The 16,528-nt window shown below is 42.4% G+C and overlaps 2 protein-coding genes across 2 annotated transcripts in view; both read left to right on the top strand.

Moving 5' to 3' along the window:
• efl1 (elongation factor like GTPase 1) overlaps window positions 1-16,528 on the top strand; it is a 348,687-nt gene that overhangs the window by 171,094 nt on the left and 161,065 nt on the right. The window lies entirely within an intron of this gene.
• adamtsl3 (ADAMTS-like 3) overlaps window positions 1-16,528 on the top strand; it is a 157,186-nt gene that overhangs the window by 73,309 nt on the left and 67,349 nt on the right. Inside the window, exons 4-5 of the mRNA XM_078284275.1 lie at window positions 6,714-6,759; window positions 9,201-9,437. Coding sequence (XP_078140401.1) covers window positions 6,714-6,759; window positions 9,201-9,437 — 283 coding nt within the window. The remainder of the gene's footprint in view (window positions 1-6,713; window positions 6,760-9,200; window positions 9,438-16,528) is intronic.

Genomic DNA, 16,528 nt, shown 5'->3' with positions numbered 1-16,528 from the left:
GTAATGACTTTCCTGACTTGTTAACAAGTGCAGTGACTTGTTAACTTGTCAAAAAACAAATGGGCAGGTACTTTGAAGACTATTTTTAAGATGCATGTTCTGTTTTTATTTTCTTTTAAATATTAAACTCATATTTGTATTACATCTAATTCTTTTGACCAGCATTTAGTCATTTATATTGGTAATTACCTGAGGAGGTGTATGAAATATGTAAGATACATACAAGCTTTGACCTTGGCCATCCACATACATGTACATCGACATTCATGACCACATGCTCATGAACACAATTTGATGGGTGTGGGTGTGTGTGTGTGTGAGAGAGAGAGAGAGAGAGAGAGAGAGAGAGAGAGAGAGATGGGTTGGAAACTATGACAGAGTCCAGATCGTCTCTGTGGACTACAGTGGATGGGAGGCTGGGAAGCCGGGGAGACAGTCGTCTGGGTACAGTCTAGTCTATATCTTCCTCATACTGATAAATGCATTGAGTGGGTTTCATTAAATCTCTGCTGTTTTTAAAAGTCACAATCCCACCCAACTGTGTCTACATTTGTTGTGAGCCCGTCTCCACTCAGCAATTTGCTGTGCAGCGTTGCTTGCTGAGGAAGTCTTCCACATCACAGCCAATCTATTTCAGACTGTGCCCCGTGGCATCGCTCTATACCCTCCTGGCAAGGCATTTGTCTCCATTATTTCCGACTGCAACTCAACCTGAGTATCTCCCCTTGTGCCATTGGGGAAATTCCTGCTGCGATCGGTGCCAAATTCATAAGTAAGAACAGTTTTACTGCGCATAAATAAAATACACATAAAACCACATGCCACTGCTAAAGTCGGCTAATTGGCATCTTGTGGTTACGGGCTAAATTCAGCGTCCCATTCAAGAGAAACAAAAGAGAAAGAGTAAATAACCCATGCAAACTGGCCTTGGGATTGCTTTGGACGTGATTTTATGGTGCTGTTTTGTCATATTAGGACCAGTGTTGCTCCATTGAATGCTTCCTGTGGAGGAATGCTTTTCTCCCTGCGGGGTGTAGAGTTACCAGCGCTGAGACCCAGATGTTTATCAGCCCTGTTAGAGCATGTCGACAAAGGCCTTAAGTTGCTAATCCAGATGCTTTAGCGTTTTCGTCCTGACCGCTTCTGCACGCCAATCAACAATCCCCTGCACTTTTTCCATAATAAATACTGATTACTGTAATGTAACCACTGACAATGAACATTGTCAGGATTAGGGGTTTGTTTCCCTCTAGAGTCACTGAGTCACTGAAAAATAAATATGCACTAAGCTTTGACCGATATGGATTTTTGAAGGCCAATACCAATATAGATATTTTTGGATTGTAGCTGCTGATATCTGATATTTTGTGCTGATACTTTGACCATTTTCATGCCAAAACATAAAAAAAAACAGTTTTCAATGTTTCCCCCGGAATTATTCATGTCAGGGTGGAAAAGCCTCTCACACAACTTTTAGATCATCATGGGACACTAAAACTCTCCATTGAATAATGATGAATGATGAATAATGAACTACTACTACAACTGCTACTATTACTGCTACTGCTACTACTACTGCTACTACTACTACTACTACTACTACCACTACCAATAATAATAATAAAACATCCATGCATACATGTGAAATCGACTCAAAATGTCTAATTTAGTATCAGTTCAGGTTAAGGGTGTTCCATAGACAACCAGTGTAGTATTTATCAGTTCTATAATAAATATGTAATCAATCAAACTGCATCATATCCATCATATCAGAGGTGGACGACGCTGACTGGACCAGATCTGACTCAATATCAGCTATATATTATATAGCTGATAGATATTTCATCAAACCAATACATCAATCAAATCCTAAACCCTAATTGATAGTACTTTAAGACGCTTTGGTTAAAAGCCGGCACCAAATGACATATATATCTACCTCCATTTCCTTCCCTAGATTATCCTAATTACCGCACACTGGAATGCCGTCTATGATGATATGTCAAAGCTGCGTTTTATCAGCATCTTTCCAGACCGCGCATCTTTCCAGACCGTTTGAAGTCTGATGAGATGCCATGTCTTCAGCTGTCTAAAGACTCCCAGCGGTTGAGTCAGACAGGCGGAGCGTGGCCTCGGTCGCCGTAAACTCTGATCAGAGCTCCCAGCGTCTGGAAGTGATTGGGGTCCTGATTTGTTCAGACTTCCTCCGCACTGGGAGATTCACACTCCAGTCATTAGAGAAACATCTCTGAACAAGCCAGCACACCTGCCAGAGCCTACTGGGACAGGGGAGGGGGTGTGTGTGCGTGGTGTGTGTGTGTGTGTGTGTGTTTGTGTGTGTGTGTGTGTGTGTGCGTGCGCGCTACTGCTCTGGTGAGGGCCAGTTTGTCTTCTGGACATAATTAGTGAGGACTTTCTGGAGAAATGAGTAGTGTGTGTGTGTGTGCATGAGTGTGTGATGTCTGTGTGTTTTGTGCGTGTGCATGAGCATGTGTGAGCGTGTACTTGACTGCACTGATGAGGAATTGATATAGTCAGGACTTTCTATGTGTGTGTGTGTGTGTGTGTGTGTGTGTGTGTGTGTACGTGCTACAGAGGACAGTGGAGGATGGCGAGAGTGAGAACATAAAACGTGCTCTAATCTCCAACTCTGTTCACAACGCCCACACACACAAAAACACACACTCACACGCACACACCTACACACACACACACACACACATACACACACACACTGAGTTTATGTCTGGCTTTAGTGTTTCTTTTGGAGCGAAGGTTGTCTTTGCCCACTGCTTTGCCTCCTCTGGTCCCAGACTCTTGTTTCCTTCTCCCCTTTAAAGGCACGATGACTCCCGCTAGCTCTGTCAGCAACATCGAAGAACCAGAGGAAATATCTGTCTGCTGTAGTGGATAGGTGAACTGTCTGCACTCCAACATTCAGGCCAAATTTAAATGAAAACATCAAGGTTTTGGTAGACTTACTTGATGAGAAGATAAACACCAAAATCATCCATGTGTCCCGGTAGATTGTTGGCTGTGGTGCTCCATGCTAACACGTTAGCGTACACTGTGTTGAGTGATAGACACCATGCTAACACTTTAGCATACACTATTTTGAGTGATAGTAGGCTCCATGCTAACACTTTAGCATGTTGAGTGGTACGTAGCCAACGCAAAACCATGTTTCTGTGATCTTTCAACAAAGCATATCTATATAGCACTACCACTACACCACTACTACTACACTACTACTACACTACTTCGACAGTAGTAATACTACAGTACTACTACAGTACAAATGGAGTACCATGTTTCCTTGTATATCCTTTAAGGCAGCTGTCAGCAATTTGCAGCTGCAGATGCTGCTGGTTTGGGATTTTACTGAATAAACTTTGTCCTTCAGACAGCAAAATCTAGTCAGGTGATGTGTGAGCCAAACTCCACCAGCCTCCTCCTTATCCATCGGTTAGGAAATGTGTCACCCAGCCCGCCACACACTCTGCCTTATCCCTATCCCACACTTTTCAGACACCCTGTATAATGTTTTTGGCCCTTCATTACCAAAGAGAACATCTTTCAAATTGATTGAAGCTAGGGTGATAGCTTGCTCATGAAGTTGCTGGAGGAAAGCAAACCATTATCCATGCAGCGTCGGAAAAAAAGAAATCATGGAAATGGTGCAAAGTGGATTCTGTCACGTTTGGTCAACTAGCTGTGTTGAAGATAAAAAGAAGTGAAAAATAATGAAGAATGGGTGATATGTTCCTTTAAAGTGGTAATCTACAAAATCCTTGTTTTTTTTATTTTGTTGCCAGTTTATCTATTCATCTCATTGCTGTGGTGTTTCTCTTTATTTTGTCTCCATCTTTGGTGCCACGTGCTTAATCCTGGGGTATTTTTCATTTAGTCTCCATCTTTGTTGCTCAGCCCTCATTGGTGTGGTGTTTCTGCACTGCACTTCCCAGAGATCACCTATCAATCAAACAGTGTGTCCAGTACTGTGACGTCTTTCTCCTTGGATTTTCTGTTGATGAAGTTTTAGTGAGGAAACGTTAAACCAGAACTGCCGCTGCTGCTATTTATTGTGTTATTTGAAAATACATACAGCATTTGAATGCTATATTGTTGATGTACAGCATATAGCTCTTCTTTGACCAGTAAATACAACTCGGAAATGTTCCACACCGCTTTGCTGACTCTCCCCAAGGGGGCCCCCTAAGACATTTGCGCTTGGGGCCCCCAAAAGGCTAGAGCCGACACTGCGTAAAACGCATCACTTCCTGTGAACCAGAGGATTTTTCCCAGGAAAGACCTACCAGATACCAGGTCTCTAAAACAGCAAATGTAGAAACTTTCACGAACTGGTTGTAGATTGAATCACTATGTTATATCTAGAGAGTACCAAAATAGACATTTACAATATTTATATGAAATTGTCAGATTTTTCCTGTGACATTTCCAGCACAGCGGCTGGTGTAGTCGTCGTTATTACTGTGACCTGTCCTGAAAGAACCTGCCCGGACTTCCACACTGTTGTGTCAGTGTTGTGAGTTCAGGACAAGACAAATGGCCGTAGCTGTAGACATTCCCAGACCCTGAAAACATGGTCCACCCACGTACAACCACATGCATGCAAGCACATAGGCAGACAAACACATACACACACACACACACACACACACACACGCACAGGGGGTGTCCCACCATGGTTGAGTGATTCATGCATTTCAATGGGAGAAAGCTATTAATTGGTTCATTAATAAGGAGACATTCCTTGCTGGTCTCGCTGCCTGGTTTTCCTTGGAGCCGGCTGAATGGCTGCAGTGTGGTCCTCGGCTCTCTATCTACCCTACATGGCAGATTAGGCCGGCCCTGTTTTACACCGGGACAAATGAGCTGCTACCAGTTTAGTCCAATGTTATTGTAAGCCGGGAGTGGAAATGTGCACTTTGTGGCAGTTAACACACACCAAGAGATTGGGTGTTGTTATTGTTGCTAACAAGGTGGAACGGATTTAACAGCGTGTCCATGCTGTCAGGGGGAGAGGAACGTTCTGCTATGGCACATTTCACACAGGGCTCAGGTTCATACTGACACTGTGTGTGTGTGTGTGTGTGTGTGTGTGTGTGTGTGTGTGTGTGTGTGCGTGACTGCATGCATATCTGCGGGTTCTATTTTGCTTGACGTTTTGGGCTCTGCCAGTTGGAGCTCAGGGGAAGGGCTCAGATGGCTGCTGGCTGGGTGAGGTGCGCTGCAGGTGGAGTGCACTGCAGCCTGGCAGGTGTGTGTGTGCACGTGCATACATGCGTGCATGAGCATTTGTCTATGTGTACATGTGTGTGCATGCACCTGGGGCGTTCTTGCGTGTGCGTATGTGTAGTCATTACATTTACATTCTAGGCATTTAGTAGACGCTCTTATCCAGAGCAACTTTAAAGTCAACAGTAGAAAAAGCTTCACTTATTATATCAGCGAAATTGCATGCGACCAATTATTCTAATATTAATAACTTCATTTACACAGCACTTATCTAAAAGCATAGTTTACAAAGTGCTGTACAGGAAGGCAATAAAACAAGAATAGTAAAATACATGAGCAGGAGATAAAACTAGAAAAAATATTCAAAACAGCTTAGAAGAGAAAAAAACACTAAATGACAAGAAACATAAGAAACTACGGAGCCCGGGAGTGGCCATCGGGAGAAAAATAATTTATCTCGTGGCCACGATTTACTGTAACGTGCGCACGATATGCAGTTCGAGCTCTCGTTTTATTTTTTCGTGGGCACGAGATACAATTCATTCCCTCGATCTGGTTAAAATGAGCCCTCGCACGAATTGCCAAAACGTGCCCTCGAAATAGTGATATCATGCTCTCGATATATAATACATGCGCTCTTCACAAGCTTATAAAGAGTCAGTGCACATATTGGTGTTTATGTTTAAATGTGGCGCTGTCCTGGGTGTGTCGCAGCCACCTGATTGTGTTTACATGGCCTGAAGGTTAAGTGGCTAAATATGTTGCAATATTTGGGGGATATGCCTATTCAGTGTAAACAGACAATGGATATTAACATACCAATCCTTACTAGGCCTATCTGCAATACCTAAAAGGTACCTTTTAAGTTGCATTTTTTCCTAAATTGCACAGTTTAACGAAATCGAGGGAACAAATTGTATCGAATGGACTAAAACGTGCGCACGTTACAGTAAATCGTGGACTTGATATAACTTTTTTTCTCTCCCAATGGCCACTCCCGGGTTCCGTAAGAAACAACACAATATTAAAAGTGGACAAACAGAAAAACAATTCCAGAAATCATGTCTATAAAAATGTGTTTTAAAAAGTTAAAGGGTGATTCTGAATTAGTAAGGAGTGCAGTTCAGGCTCTTAGTGCTTTGATAATATTCCTGTAACCATGGAGAGATCATGTAACTGAATGAACTGAAATAAATAGATTAAGAGCAAAGGAGAGAGATAAAAGGGATTTTTCTTTATTCATTAAAAGGATTCTTAATTCAGGTCTGCTGTTCTCTGTCAGGTAGAAAATAAGAAATAACTGCTATGAATTCCTTTTACAGCTTATGATTTTTTGATTAAAGACTCTTTTGTGTGCTGGAAGAATCATTTCAATCAAGTCAAGTATCGCTTTGTTGCCTTTTGGTTTCCATTAGTACTCACTGAGAATGTTTCTCTTTTGCCTTGCTCCGCAGAAACTGCGAGGGCAAAAACATCCGCTACAGAACCTGCAGCAATATGGTGAGTCTGATCCTTACAGCACGCTATGAAGAATAGACGCCACATTGATTTCAGATGTATAGACATTCACTGAGAGCAGAAATTGAAAGCAAAAATTGAAAATTGAAAAAAGAAAAGGTTGTTTTTTTTTAAAGCTTCACTAGGCATGTTGGCAGCTCCAAATGGCAGTGAGAGGTAACTGTTTGAAAAATTTGAACTTCAATAGCCAGAAATCCTGTAACATGACATCAGTAAACTGCAGTAAACTCCGGTCTGTGTTGGTTTATACCAAAGGAAACCAAAGAGACAAGAGAGGAAAAGATCTAATGTTGGTGAGTCCAGCTTTCTCTGGATGGAGCCTTGCTTCTGTTTAGGAGACAGTTTTATATTTTTATAGTTTTATATTTAAGCTCCTATTTGTTACCTCCAGTCTGCCAACAAGATTTCCCACTGTTCATACCTGACACTAGAATTTCTTTAGGGCAAATAGGGTATTAGTGGGTGTTCTTGCTCTTCTCTATTGCAGCCCCACTTGATGGGACAGTGTATTTTTACATACAAATCTTGCCTAGTTCAGATTTAAGGTAGTATATGTTGCTGATTTGGTTAGTCACAAGAGGAAACAATGAGTGAGAAAACAGTTTGGCTGGAGCTACCTCTTACTTACATACTGTCAGTCGCTTAGGAATGTACTGGACACTCTCCACCCATTACTACTGGGTATTTGTCCAGGCCATGCTGTAAATATGTAATGTACGTGTTATCCCGGCTAGGGAAATGAGTGATGCATTACTGTAACAAAGGCTTCCTCGAGTTCTATGTGAATAATCCCTCTGACAGTCCTTGACAGTGTTCCATCTGGTAAAATCAACAGTCTTCATTTGCTCCATCAGAGACCGGGAACCACAACCGCCCCCATTATAGTTAGCTCTGCAGCGGGACTGCACTCTCCCAGACCACAGAAACACATCCAGCCTGTATGGAGCTGCAGGGACAACCACAGCCCATCTCGCACCATTTTGTAATCAAAGGAAGACAAGTCCTATTTCTCTCCCTTTCCCCATTGAAGTGGTTATGTCTGGATTTATTGTAGAGCGGCAATGATTTCAATCACATCCAGTGGGAAGAGTTCCCGGGATAATATTTATCCCATCTCTCCCCTCCGGGCAGATAGAGGCGAAGGCCGCGGCGGAGGCTCTGTTTAGTCGACGCTTGATATTGGCATCCAAGGGATCTGAGGATGAGTTAGTTCATGTTTGTGTGTGTGTGCGACTGAGTGAAGGTGATGTGTCGGGGTGAGTGTGTCCAGCACGCAGTCGGAGAAAGGTGGAGTGAAGAGCTATTGGCTGCTGACAGTCTGTAAGATGTTGCCCGGTGGAACAAGCCTCTCTTATTGATCTGAGACAGCTTTCAACCCCGAGAAGCTGTCCAGGAGTTACGTTGTTTTTCTGCAGGATCACCTCCTTTGCTTTGTTCAGACAGGCTGATTTTTTTGCATATCCGATCAGCATATCCGATCCACACAGAATCTGATCTTTTTTGATCCGATATAAACCATATTCCTAGGTGCTTTGACATGTGATTCAAATCGCATCTCTGAAAACACAACTTTGTCTGACCACTCAGATTGGATTTCATTTTTTTCCATTACACCATGACTCCATTATTAGACGTCACATAATGTGAAAAGAAGAGCAGAGAGGTTTCCTGCTTCCTCTAACTGCACCATCATAAAAATAGTCAGAATAAGTAATGGTTAGATTTCCATGTTACTAGCTTGCTGCACATAGTTGTTATACAGAAATCAATGTGCACACGCCTGCTGCGTTACTATGACAACCAATGTCATAAATGATTATACTGTCTAAACACACAAATCTGATCTGGTCACTTGTGAATTAAAATAAAGTACAATCTGACAGTCAACCTTAAGGATCAGATGTGAAAAACAAATCGGACGTCCCATAGTATTAGGGTCAGCCAAGAAGAAAAATATATTTTCATTTCATTCAAGCCATAATTTCAAGATTAAATTTAGAAAATAAAGTTGAAATGGTGTTTTGAGAAAAAAGTCAGTGATCAAAAGCCAATTTTCACTCTCCTATCAAGATACATCTCCAGCATTGAGTGCTGCACGGTTTAAAAGGCAAAGTGGAACTTTTCTTAAAGGTAGTCTAACATTAGCTGTCTTTAGATACTGTAGCTAATGCTACAGGCAAACCAGCTATTCCTCTTGGCATATGCCTGAGGGACTTTTGTTCCCTCACTGTCAGGCAGCTGGACACTGGAACGCACTCTGGTTGTAAATTACGACCTACCAAGTGGGAATTTCTGACTTCTGACTTTGAGTGGAACGCAGCAATAGCACTTCTCTCTGTCTCTCTCTCTTTCTCTCTCTCTTTCTCTCTCTCTTTCTCTCTCTCTCTCTCTCTCTCTCTCCCTCTCTCTCTCTCTCTCTGAAGGACTGTCCAGCGGAGTCTGGGGATTTCCGGACCCAGCAGTGTTCAGCCCACAATGATATCAAGTACCAGGGCGTGGCCCACGAGTGGGTCCCGGTGCCCTACGACCCCTCGGCACCCTGCGCCCTGCGGTGCCTGGCCAAAGGGAGGAGTCTAAGCGTTGAACTGGCCCCCAAGGTGCTGGACGGGACGCGGTGCCAGGCCGACGCCTTTGACATGTGCATCAGCGGAGTGTGTCAGGTAAGAGCTGGTTTGATGGTTACAGTTAGGGTGAAGGTGATATGTTGAGTTGGTTTGCTGATATACTGGATCGATATTGGAATTTATTAAAAAATGGTTATCGACCAGGCAAGTGTCATCCACCTCTGATATAATGGATATGATGCAGTTTGATTGATTACACATTTATTGTAGAATTGATCAATACTACACTGGTTGCCTATGGGATTCTAATGAGACATTTTGATCCAGTACCACAGAAGTATGAATGAATATCCTGGGTTTCAATGGAGAGTTTTAGTGTCCCATGATGGTCTAAATGCTGTGTCAGAGGCTTTTCCACCCTGACAAGAATAAAATTGTGGGAGGAACACTGAAAACTTTTTTCTACAGCATGAAAATTGGTCAAATTTAACGATATGGAATATCAGCACAAAATTTTGGCTCCCTGCAGCTTCAATCCAAAAATATCAGTCTAACCCTAGTAACAATTTTAGGTTAAATTGAACACAGTATAATACAACCTCACAGTTGTTGTTTTTTTTTTAGATCAGATTAGGTTAGATCAGATTAGAAACTTTCATGATCCCCGTGGGGAAATAGAGTCGCTGCAGCAGCAGAGAATAGGATAAAGTTAAGGATAAGACAAATAGAGAGTACTGAAGATTATACAACAAGTAATCAAGCCTACCAAACATATTGAAATGGAAAAATAATACAAATGTACAGAAATGTGTATATATGCGTTGCATGAATATGAATAGGAAATATGGATAAATATTCACGTGCAAATATGCATTATAATCACTATTAGATTTACAGAGGCCTTTTTTGTCTTTGGCTCAGACTTTTATCATGTTTGCTCCGGAACAACATCCAATATTTCCACTCAGTACAGCCATACGTTTTGCGTGCCGCCGGCTCTGAGATACCATCTCTGCTCCACATAGCTGCTTTGTGGCTGCAGCCAAATAATGTGGAGCCACATGTGGGAATGGGCCATCGCACAATGATGAGCTGAAACATGGAAACTTTCCTCCGGTCCCTGCAGTGTCATAATCATGTCAAAGAGTCTATATTTAGTATAGATGATGTTGTTTTAGGAGCCACGGAGCGGGATTTACTGTCGATCCGCTGCCTTCCCAGAGGCCGGCTGCTTGATTAGAGGCTGTTTATGACGGGATGACAGGAGGAGGAGTGCATGTATCACACTGACAGACTCATTTCCAAAACAATTATTTATATATACTGTTTGGCCCATAGGTGATGGACTAGAAGGCACTCTTATTATGAGCTACTGTACGTTTCCATCCAACTGTCAAATGAATTTTAAGCGAACTTCTGAAATGTCGCCAAAGTTAAAATGTGATTTAGGTGCATTTCCATCAGCTGGGTTGAAGCGGAAAACAAGAATTGATTCATTTTGGGCAGGTTGTTGTTGTTCTTTTGTCTCATGTTGGCCATATTTCATACAGTCTGAAGACGAAAAGAAAGAAACGCACTTGGCAGGATTTGAATACACCAGCTAATGGCCATACAACCATGATGGGGAGAGACAGCGCGTTTAACATTTCTGGGAAGTCACGGCAGACAGAAATTTTACTGACAATATTTCAGAACGTCCAAAGCCACTTTCGAGCTGTTGTGCAATGAAACTGAACCAGTATGTCATTATTTATTTGACACATGCATTTCCATTGCCATTTATCGCTAATTTATTAATCTGAAAAACTCTCCCACCTCAAGCGAGAAAACCAAGTTTCTGATATTGAAATTTGATCAAAATTGGTATATGATGATCTCTGTGGAGAACTAACTTAACTATTGATACCATATTTTATAACATATCTTATACTATACTTCACATTTTTATATATATATTTTATACTTTATACTATATACTATGTCTATATTTATCTGTAAACCATAGGCCACAGGCCCTTTATGTACAGTTCTTATAAGTGTATATGTGTATATATAACAGTCATATTTATTATAATAGTTAACTTAGTCAACTTCATGAGCCATTACTGTCTTACCACTGTTCATTTCCTTCGGTACTTAGTTTCATTGTGTTCTGATTTGTTCTCTAATTTATTATTTTATTTACTATCTTTATTTCTTTCGCTGCAATCTCACCAGATCAAATTCCTCGTATGTGTAAATGTACCTGGCAATAAATCTGATTCTGATTCTTTCTGATTCGATATATCATAAAAATATTTGGGCGGAAACTCCGCTAAAGGGAGTAGGAAGCGCAGCATTTTGAACAAAATGATCAAGGATAAGACTGAATATAGGAATAATAAGGAAGGTAGGAAGGAAAGATGGTGAGACAGAGAAAGAGGGGAAGTACTGAGAGAAGAGACAAGTTAAGAAGAGTGAGAGTAAAACGAGAAGAAATGAGGGTGAGAAAGACATCCGCCCTTCTCCGCTTCCCCACCAGCAGCCAAGAGGAACAGGGGCAGCGTTGCCTCATCAGATGCATTAACGAAATCGGCTCCTTATGCAAATCCCTCTGACCGCATCCACATCCAGCACCGGCTCACAATGTGGCTGCTTGAGTGGAAAAGGCAGACGCATTTACTCTGTGACACGTGAAGTTACACCGCCGCTGATATCTTTATACACAAGTCCTAAGAGGCTTACACTGTTCCCCATCTAGAGCTGTCATCCTTACGTGTCACACTGCTTTGATAATACTACAATGGCGCAGACATTTTTTTTCGCTCGCAGATGTTTTTCAGACGGCTCAGCTCTCAGCCGACTGCCTCTACGTAATATTGTAAGTTGAGTGAAAAAAAAAAAAGGGGGGTGGTGGGGGGCGTAATGGACTCTACCTTCATAGACGCAAGTGAAAGTCTGTTTACATGTGATGTCTTAGTATCAGCGTGTTTTCAGATCCATCTCTGTGTGGTTCTGTGGTCACAGTGCCAGACCCTGGTCACACACCATTAGTGAAATTACCCTTAATGCAGCCGCATTGTTTATGTGATATACTTGAGTGTGTATTTGTGTGTGTGTGTGTGTGTGTGTGTGTGTGTATGCATGCTTTCTTGCCTGTTTAGTACAGTATCCATGACTGTTTCCTCCAGAATTGTGTTCTTGTCAAGGTGGAAAAGCCTCAGCATTTAGACAGTCATGGGACACTAAAACTCTCCACAGAAGATATGTCCCAAGATGAGAAGAAGAAGAAGAAGAAGAAGAAGAAGAAGAAGAAAAAGAAGTAGAAGTAGAAGAAGAAGAAGAGCAACAACAACAACAACAACAACAACAATAAGAAGAAGAAGAAGAAGAAAAAAATAAAACATATTCATGCCTACTTATGTGGAATCTGATTAAAATGTCTCACTAGCATCAATTCAGGTGAAGGGCCTCCCATAGACAACCAGTGTAGAATAGATTGATAGTTTACTGTCCTCAGAGAGGAAATTCTTTTCACAGTCAGCACAAGCCAGAACACAAACAAAACAATGACTCATACACCATACAACACTAACAAAACACACTGACATCACAGAGAACATTACGCTGTAGCTTGAACAGGAATCACAACGGCGGGGGAGAGTTGTTGGACAAAGCTGAAGCGGGCCTTCCTGCACGCAGGTGTCCTGTATCTGTGACCAGAGGGGAGCAGAGTGAAGTGACAGTAGAGTGGGTGTTCTGGATCGTGTGCAATTACGTGTGCTTTACGTGTGCTTTACGTGTTACGGCTGTTGAAATGAGGTCAGATAGATTGGGAGTGGGAAGACCGATTATCTTAGTGTCTTTGTGTGTGATCTTTAAGAATTGATTCCTATTGGTGACAGTAAGCGTATGGAAAAAAACAGATGGTGCCGTATAGAGGGACTGGCTCAATGATGCTACGATACAGGAGGGGGAGGAGGTGGGGTTGGACAGACAGGTTTTTTACTTTGCAGTTGACAGTGTTTCTGAGGTTACTGTCCAGTGTAATGCCTTGGTATTTGACTGCCTCAACTACCTCTACTGTCTCACCATGAATAATGGTAGGACTAGGAGAGAGAGTTTATGTGCAGTAGCAGTAGTGGAGGAGACAGGCCACTGCATCATCTGTGCCTCTCTTTCACTTGTAAACAAACTGAAGGGTGTCCAGGAGTGGAATAACAGATGGTAGGATGATGTTTAGGACCAGTTTCTCTAAGCACTTCATAGTGATGGAGATGAGGGCTACAGGTCGATAGTGGTTCAGGTCAGATGGATGGGGTTTCTTGGGAACAGGAATGATGGTTGAGGTCTTCCGTGTGTCGGGAATCCATCATATCAGAGGTGGATGACACTGACTGGACCAGATCTGCTTTTTAATAAAAGGCCAAAATCGGCTCCATATACCGGTCTAACCCTATTGCATATACTGTATCAAAGACTGTTTCCTTGCTTTACTGTATACAATCTGGCTCATTTTCCCATAGAAAATGAAGCCTTACTTTCTTTGTTCTGAAAGAGAGGCTGGAGACTGTTTGACTTGACTGTTTGTTCTCTGTTTAGATGGCCCACTACTGTATGAGTAAACTCGTCTGACAGATGAACAGATGCAGATACTCCATAAGCACTGGCGGCTCGAGGCGGCTCCTTTTATTCATTTGTTTGCATCTTCGGAAATAGTGTTGCAATAATGCCAGATCTGTCAGCTCTGTATATATTTTTCTATGAGTACAGTTAAACCAGGCAAGCGTAGCTGGCATGCAATAGAAATCACGCGCTACAGAGCATCCCGTTGATGTTGATGATTCTAATGCTTCATTCCAGACAGGTCGGAAAGTAGAAAATTCCTATATTACTTCCTAGGAAAAAATGCAATGGAAAGTCTCTGAAAGTCAGAATTCCAAATAGGAACTTCTGAACCCCGAAGTTTCTGACGTCATGCGATGCAGTTATCTGACGTCATGTCAGCTTACCTGTAAGTTCATTTTTCAGCATTGTGGTAAATGGTTAAACATGTAAATTTAAAATGTAAAGTTGCACTTACAGCTGCTTAAGTTCAATGGTAACTAGCTTATTTTGCATTGGGCAAAGAAAATCTCACAGACGTCCATTTTCCTTCCCTGTTTTTTCCGAGGACCACTGGAACCAACAGAGGTTGTAATCATGACCGACCAGCTGGGAATTTACGACTTCCCACTTTGCATGGAGCGCAGCAGCATTAGTAGCTTTTTTCTTTAACTGTCAGCCTCTTGTTATTGCCCTCCCAATCCTTCCTCGTTGCTGTAGATTTTATTGGCTTCAGTTTGTGAGAGCGCTGATGTATTTGTCAATGTCTGCACAGTTGAAGGCTGTACAAAACTCTACACACAAGAACTTGAGCCGCATAATGGAATGGAGACCTTCATGCTTGAGAAGGTGATGGATGGTATTTGTATAGCTCTTTTCATTGGGCCTCTGCGCTGTTTTCACATGGTGATACAGAGGTGAGTATCACCTAGCTCCTCTTATGAGTGACTCCGGCTATGACTGGTGACTGCTGCCAGCCCACGGTAGGCAAAAGCACCGCCGCCTCTCTTTCATGTGTGGATGAGGTAAGGGGGTGCGTGCTTGGGTTTCGTCTCTGAGAGCTGTGGGCCTCTCCTGAGTGCCTCTCTTGGACTGTGGTGTACTGTACACTAAGTCATCCTGTTTAATGTCTGAGAAGTGATCCAGAAACTAGGCTTCTGCCGATATGGGATTTTGCAGACCGATATTTTTGTAGTGAATCTGCTGATCCAAAGCAATCCATCACCTTAAAATACAGGGTTCTGGGTTTGACCGATATGGGTTTTTGAAGGCTGATACCAAAAGCTGTATTGAAGCTGTCAGTATATTTAAATTTTTCCATTTTCATGCCAAAAAATTACAATTATTCAGTGTTTCTCTATTTGTGTACTCTCTGCTTGTCTTATCTGCAACTATATCCTGTTTTCTGGTGCTGCAGCGAACCGATTTCCTCACTGGGATCAATCAAGTTTCTAATCTGATCTAAAAAATGTGATGTTCACATTCCTTGTTTCGATCGTTACGAAGCTCCAAAGTTGCAATATACTGTGTTCAAATTAACTTAAAATTATAACTAGGGTTAGACCGGTATATTTGGATTGAAGCTTTGGAGAACAAATGTTTTGTGTTGATATTCAATATCTGACCATTTTCATCCCGCAAAATTTTAAAAAATGACAAATATTCAGTGTTTCCTCCAGAATTGTATTCATGGCAGTGCCAAAATTAGAAGTGTCTTGAAACGCCAATGGTAGAGGAGTTTCTGTTCCAAATGAGAATATGGACCAGAAAGTGAGTTTTGAAAGCCAGAAATTGGTGTTGACCAAGGTCGCATTCTGACTCAGATCTGAGGAGGCAATTTATGGACCAGTTTTGGCCTGAATGGGCTAGGTGTCAAGCATAAGAATCAGGTAGCCTTTGGCAGGCAATCACTGGGCCGAATGTGTTTTCTTTGACTCTGGCAAGGACCCAGGTAGCAAAAAAGATTTGTCACGATTGACCAATTCCAACAGGCCAGAATAAGTCACTCGACCCGACTTCGGCTAGGAGGACTCGGGCCGCTTTATTCGGGCCGATTCTAGCGCGTCATTTAAACTGAAAAAGGCCAATATCGTCCCCTATATCCATCTAACCCTACCAGCGATCCGGCCCAACACTGGTACTTCACAGCAGTAATGGGAGACATATGCTGGTCGTCTGCACAAACAGCAGATGCTGCAGGCCTTGGCATGCAGAGAAGGCATTGGGCACGACAGGCTAAGGTATGAGACGGCATGGCCCGGTGATGGAGGCAGCGGGGGGGTGGGGGTTGGGTGGAGGGCATGGGATGGGGAGGGGGTACTGTACTGTAGCTGGGACTTGTCAATGACAGAATTAGGCCAGTCCCCCCTCCAGTGCATGTATATGGATTAATAATACACCACACAGCAGCATGAAATCCAGCTGTATACAAGAGGGGAAAATAAATACAGTTCCTGAAAGTGCAGGGGAGGGGAGGTGCAGTGTGTGTTTGTGTGTGTTCTGTGTGTGTATGTTTATGTGTCACTTTGTTTTACTGGCCTGTCACAGTAAGTCAGGATGACAAGCCCTAGCATATTCACGTTAGGTTGTGTGTGTGTGCGTGC

The sequence above is a fragment of the Centroberyx gerrardi genome, chromosome 1 (assembly GCF_048128805.1).
Source record: "Centroberyx gerrardi isolate f3 chromosome 1, fCenGer3.hap1.cur.20231027, whole genome shotgun sequence".
Lineage (NCBI taxonomy): Eukaryota > Metazoa > Chordata > Actinopteri > Beryciformes > Berycidae > Centroberyx > Centroberyx gerrardi.
Note: the sequence above shows the minus strand (reverse complement) of the source record. Positions and strands in the feature narration are given on the sequence as shown.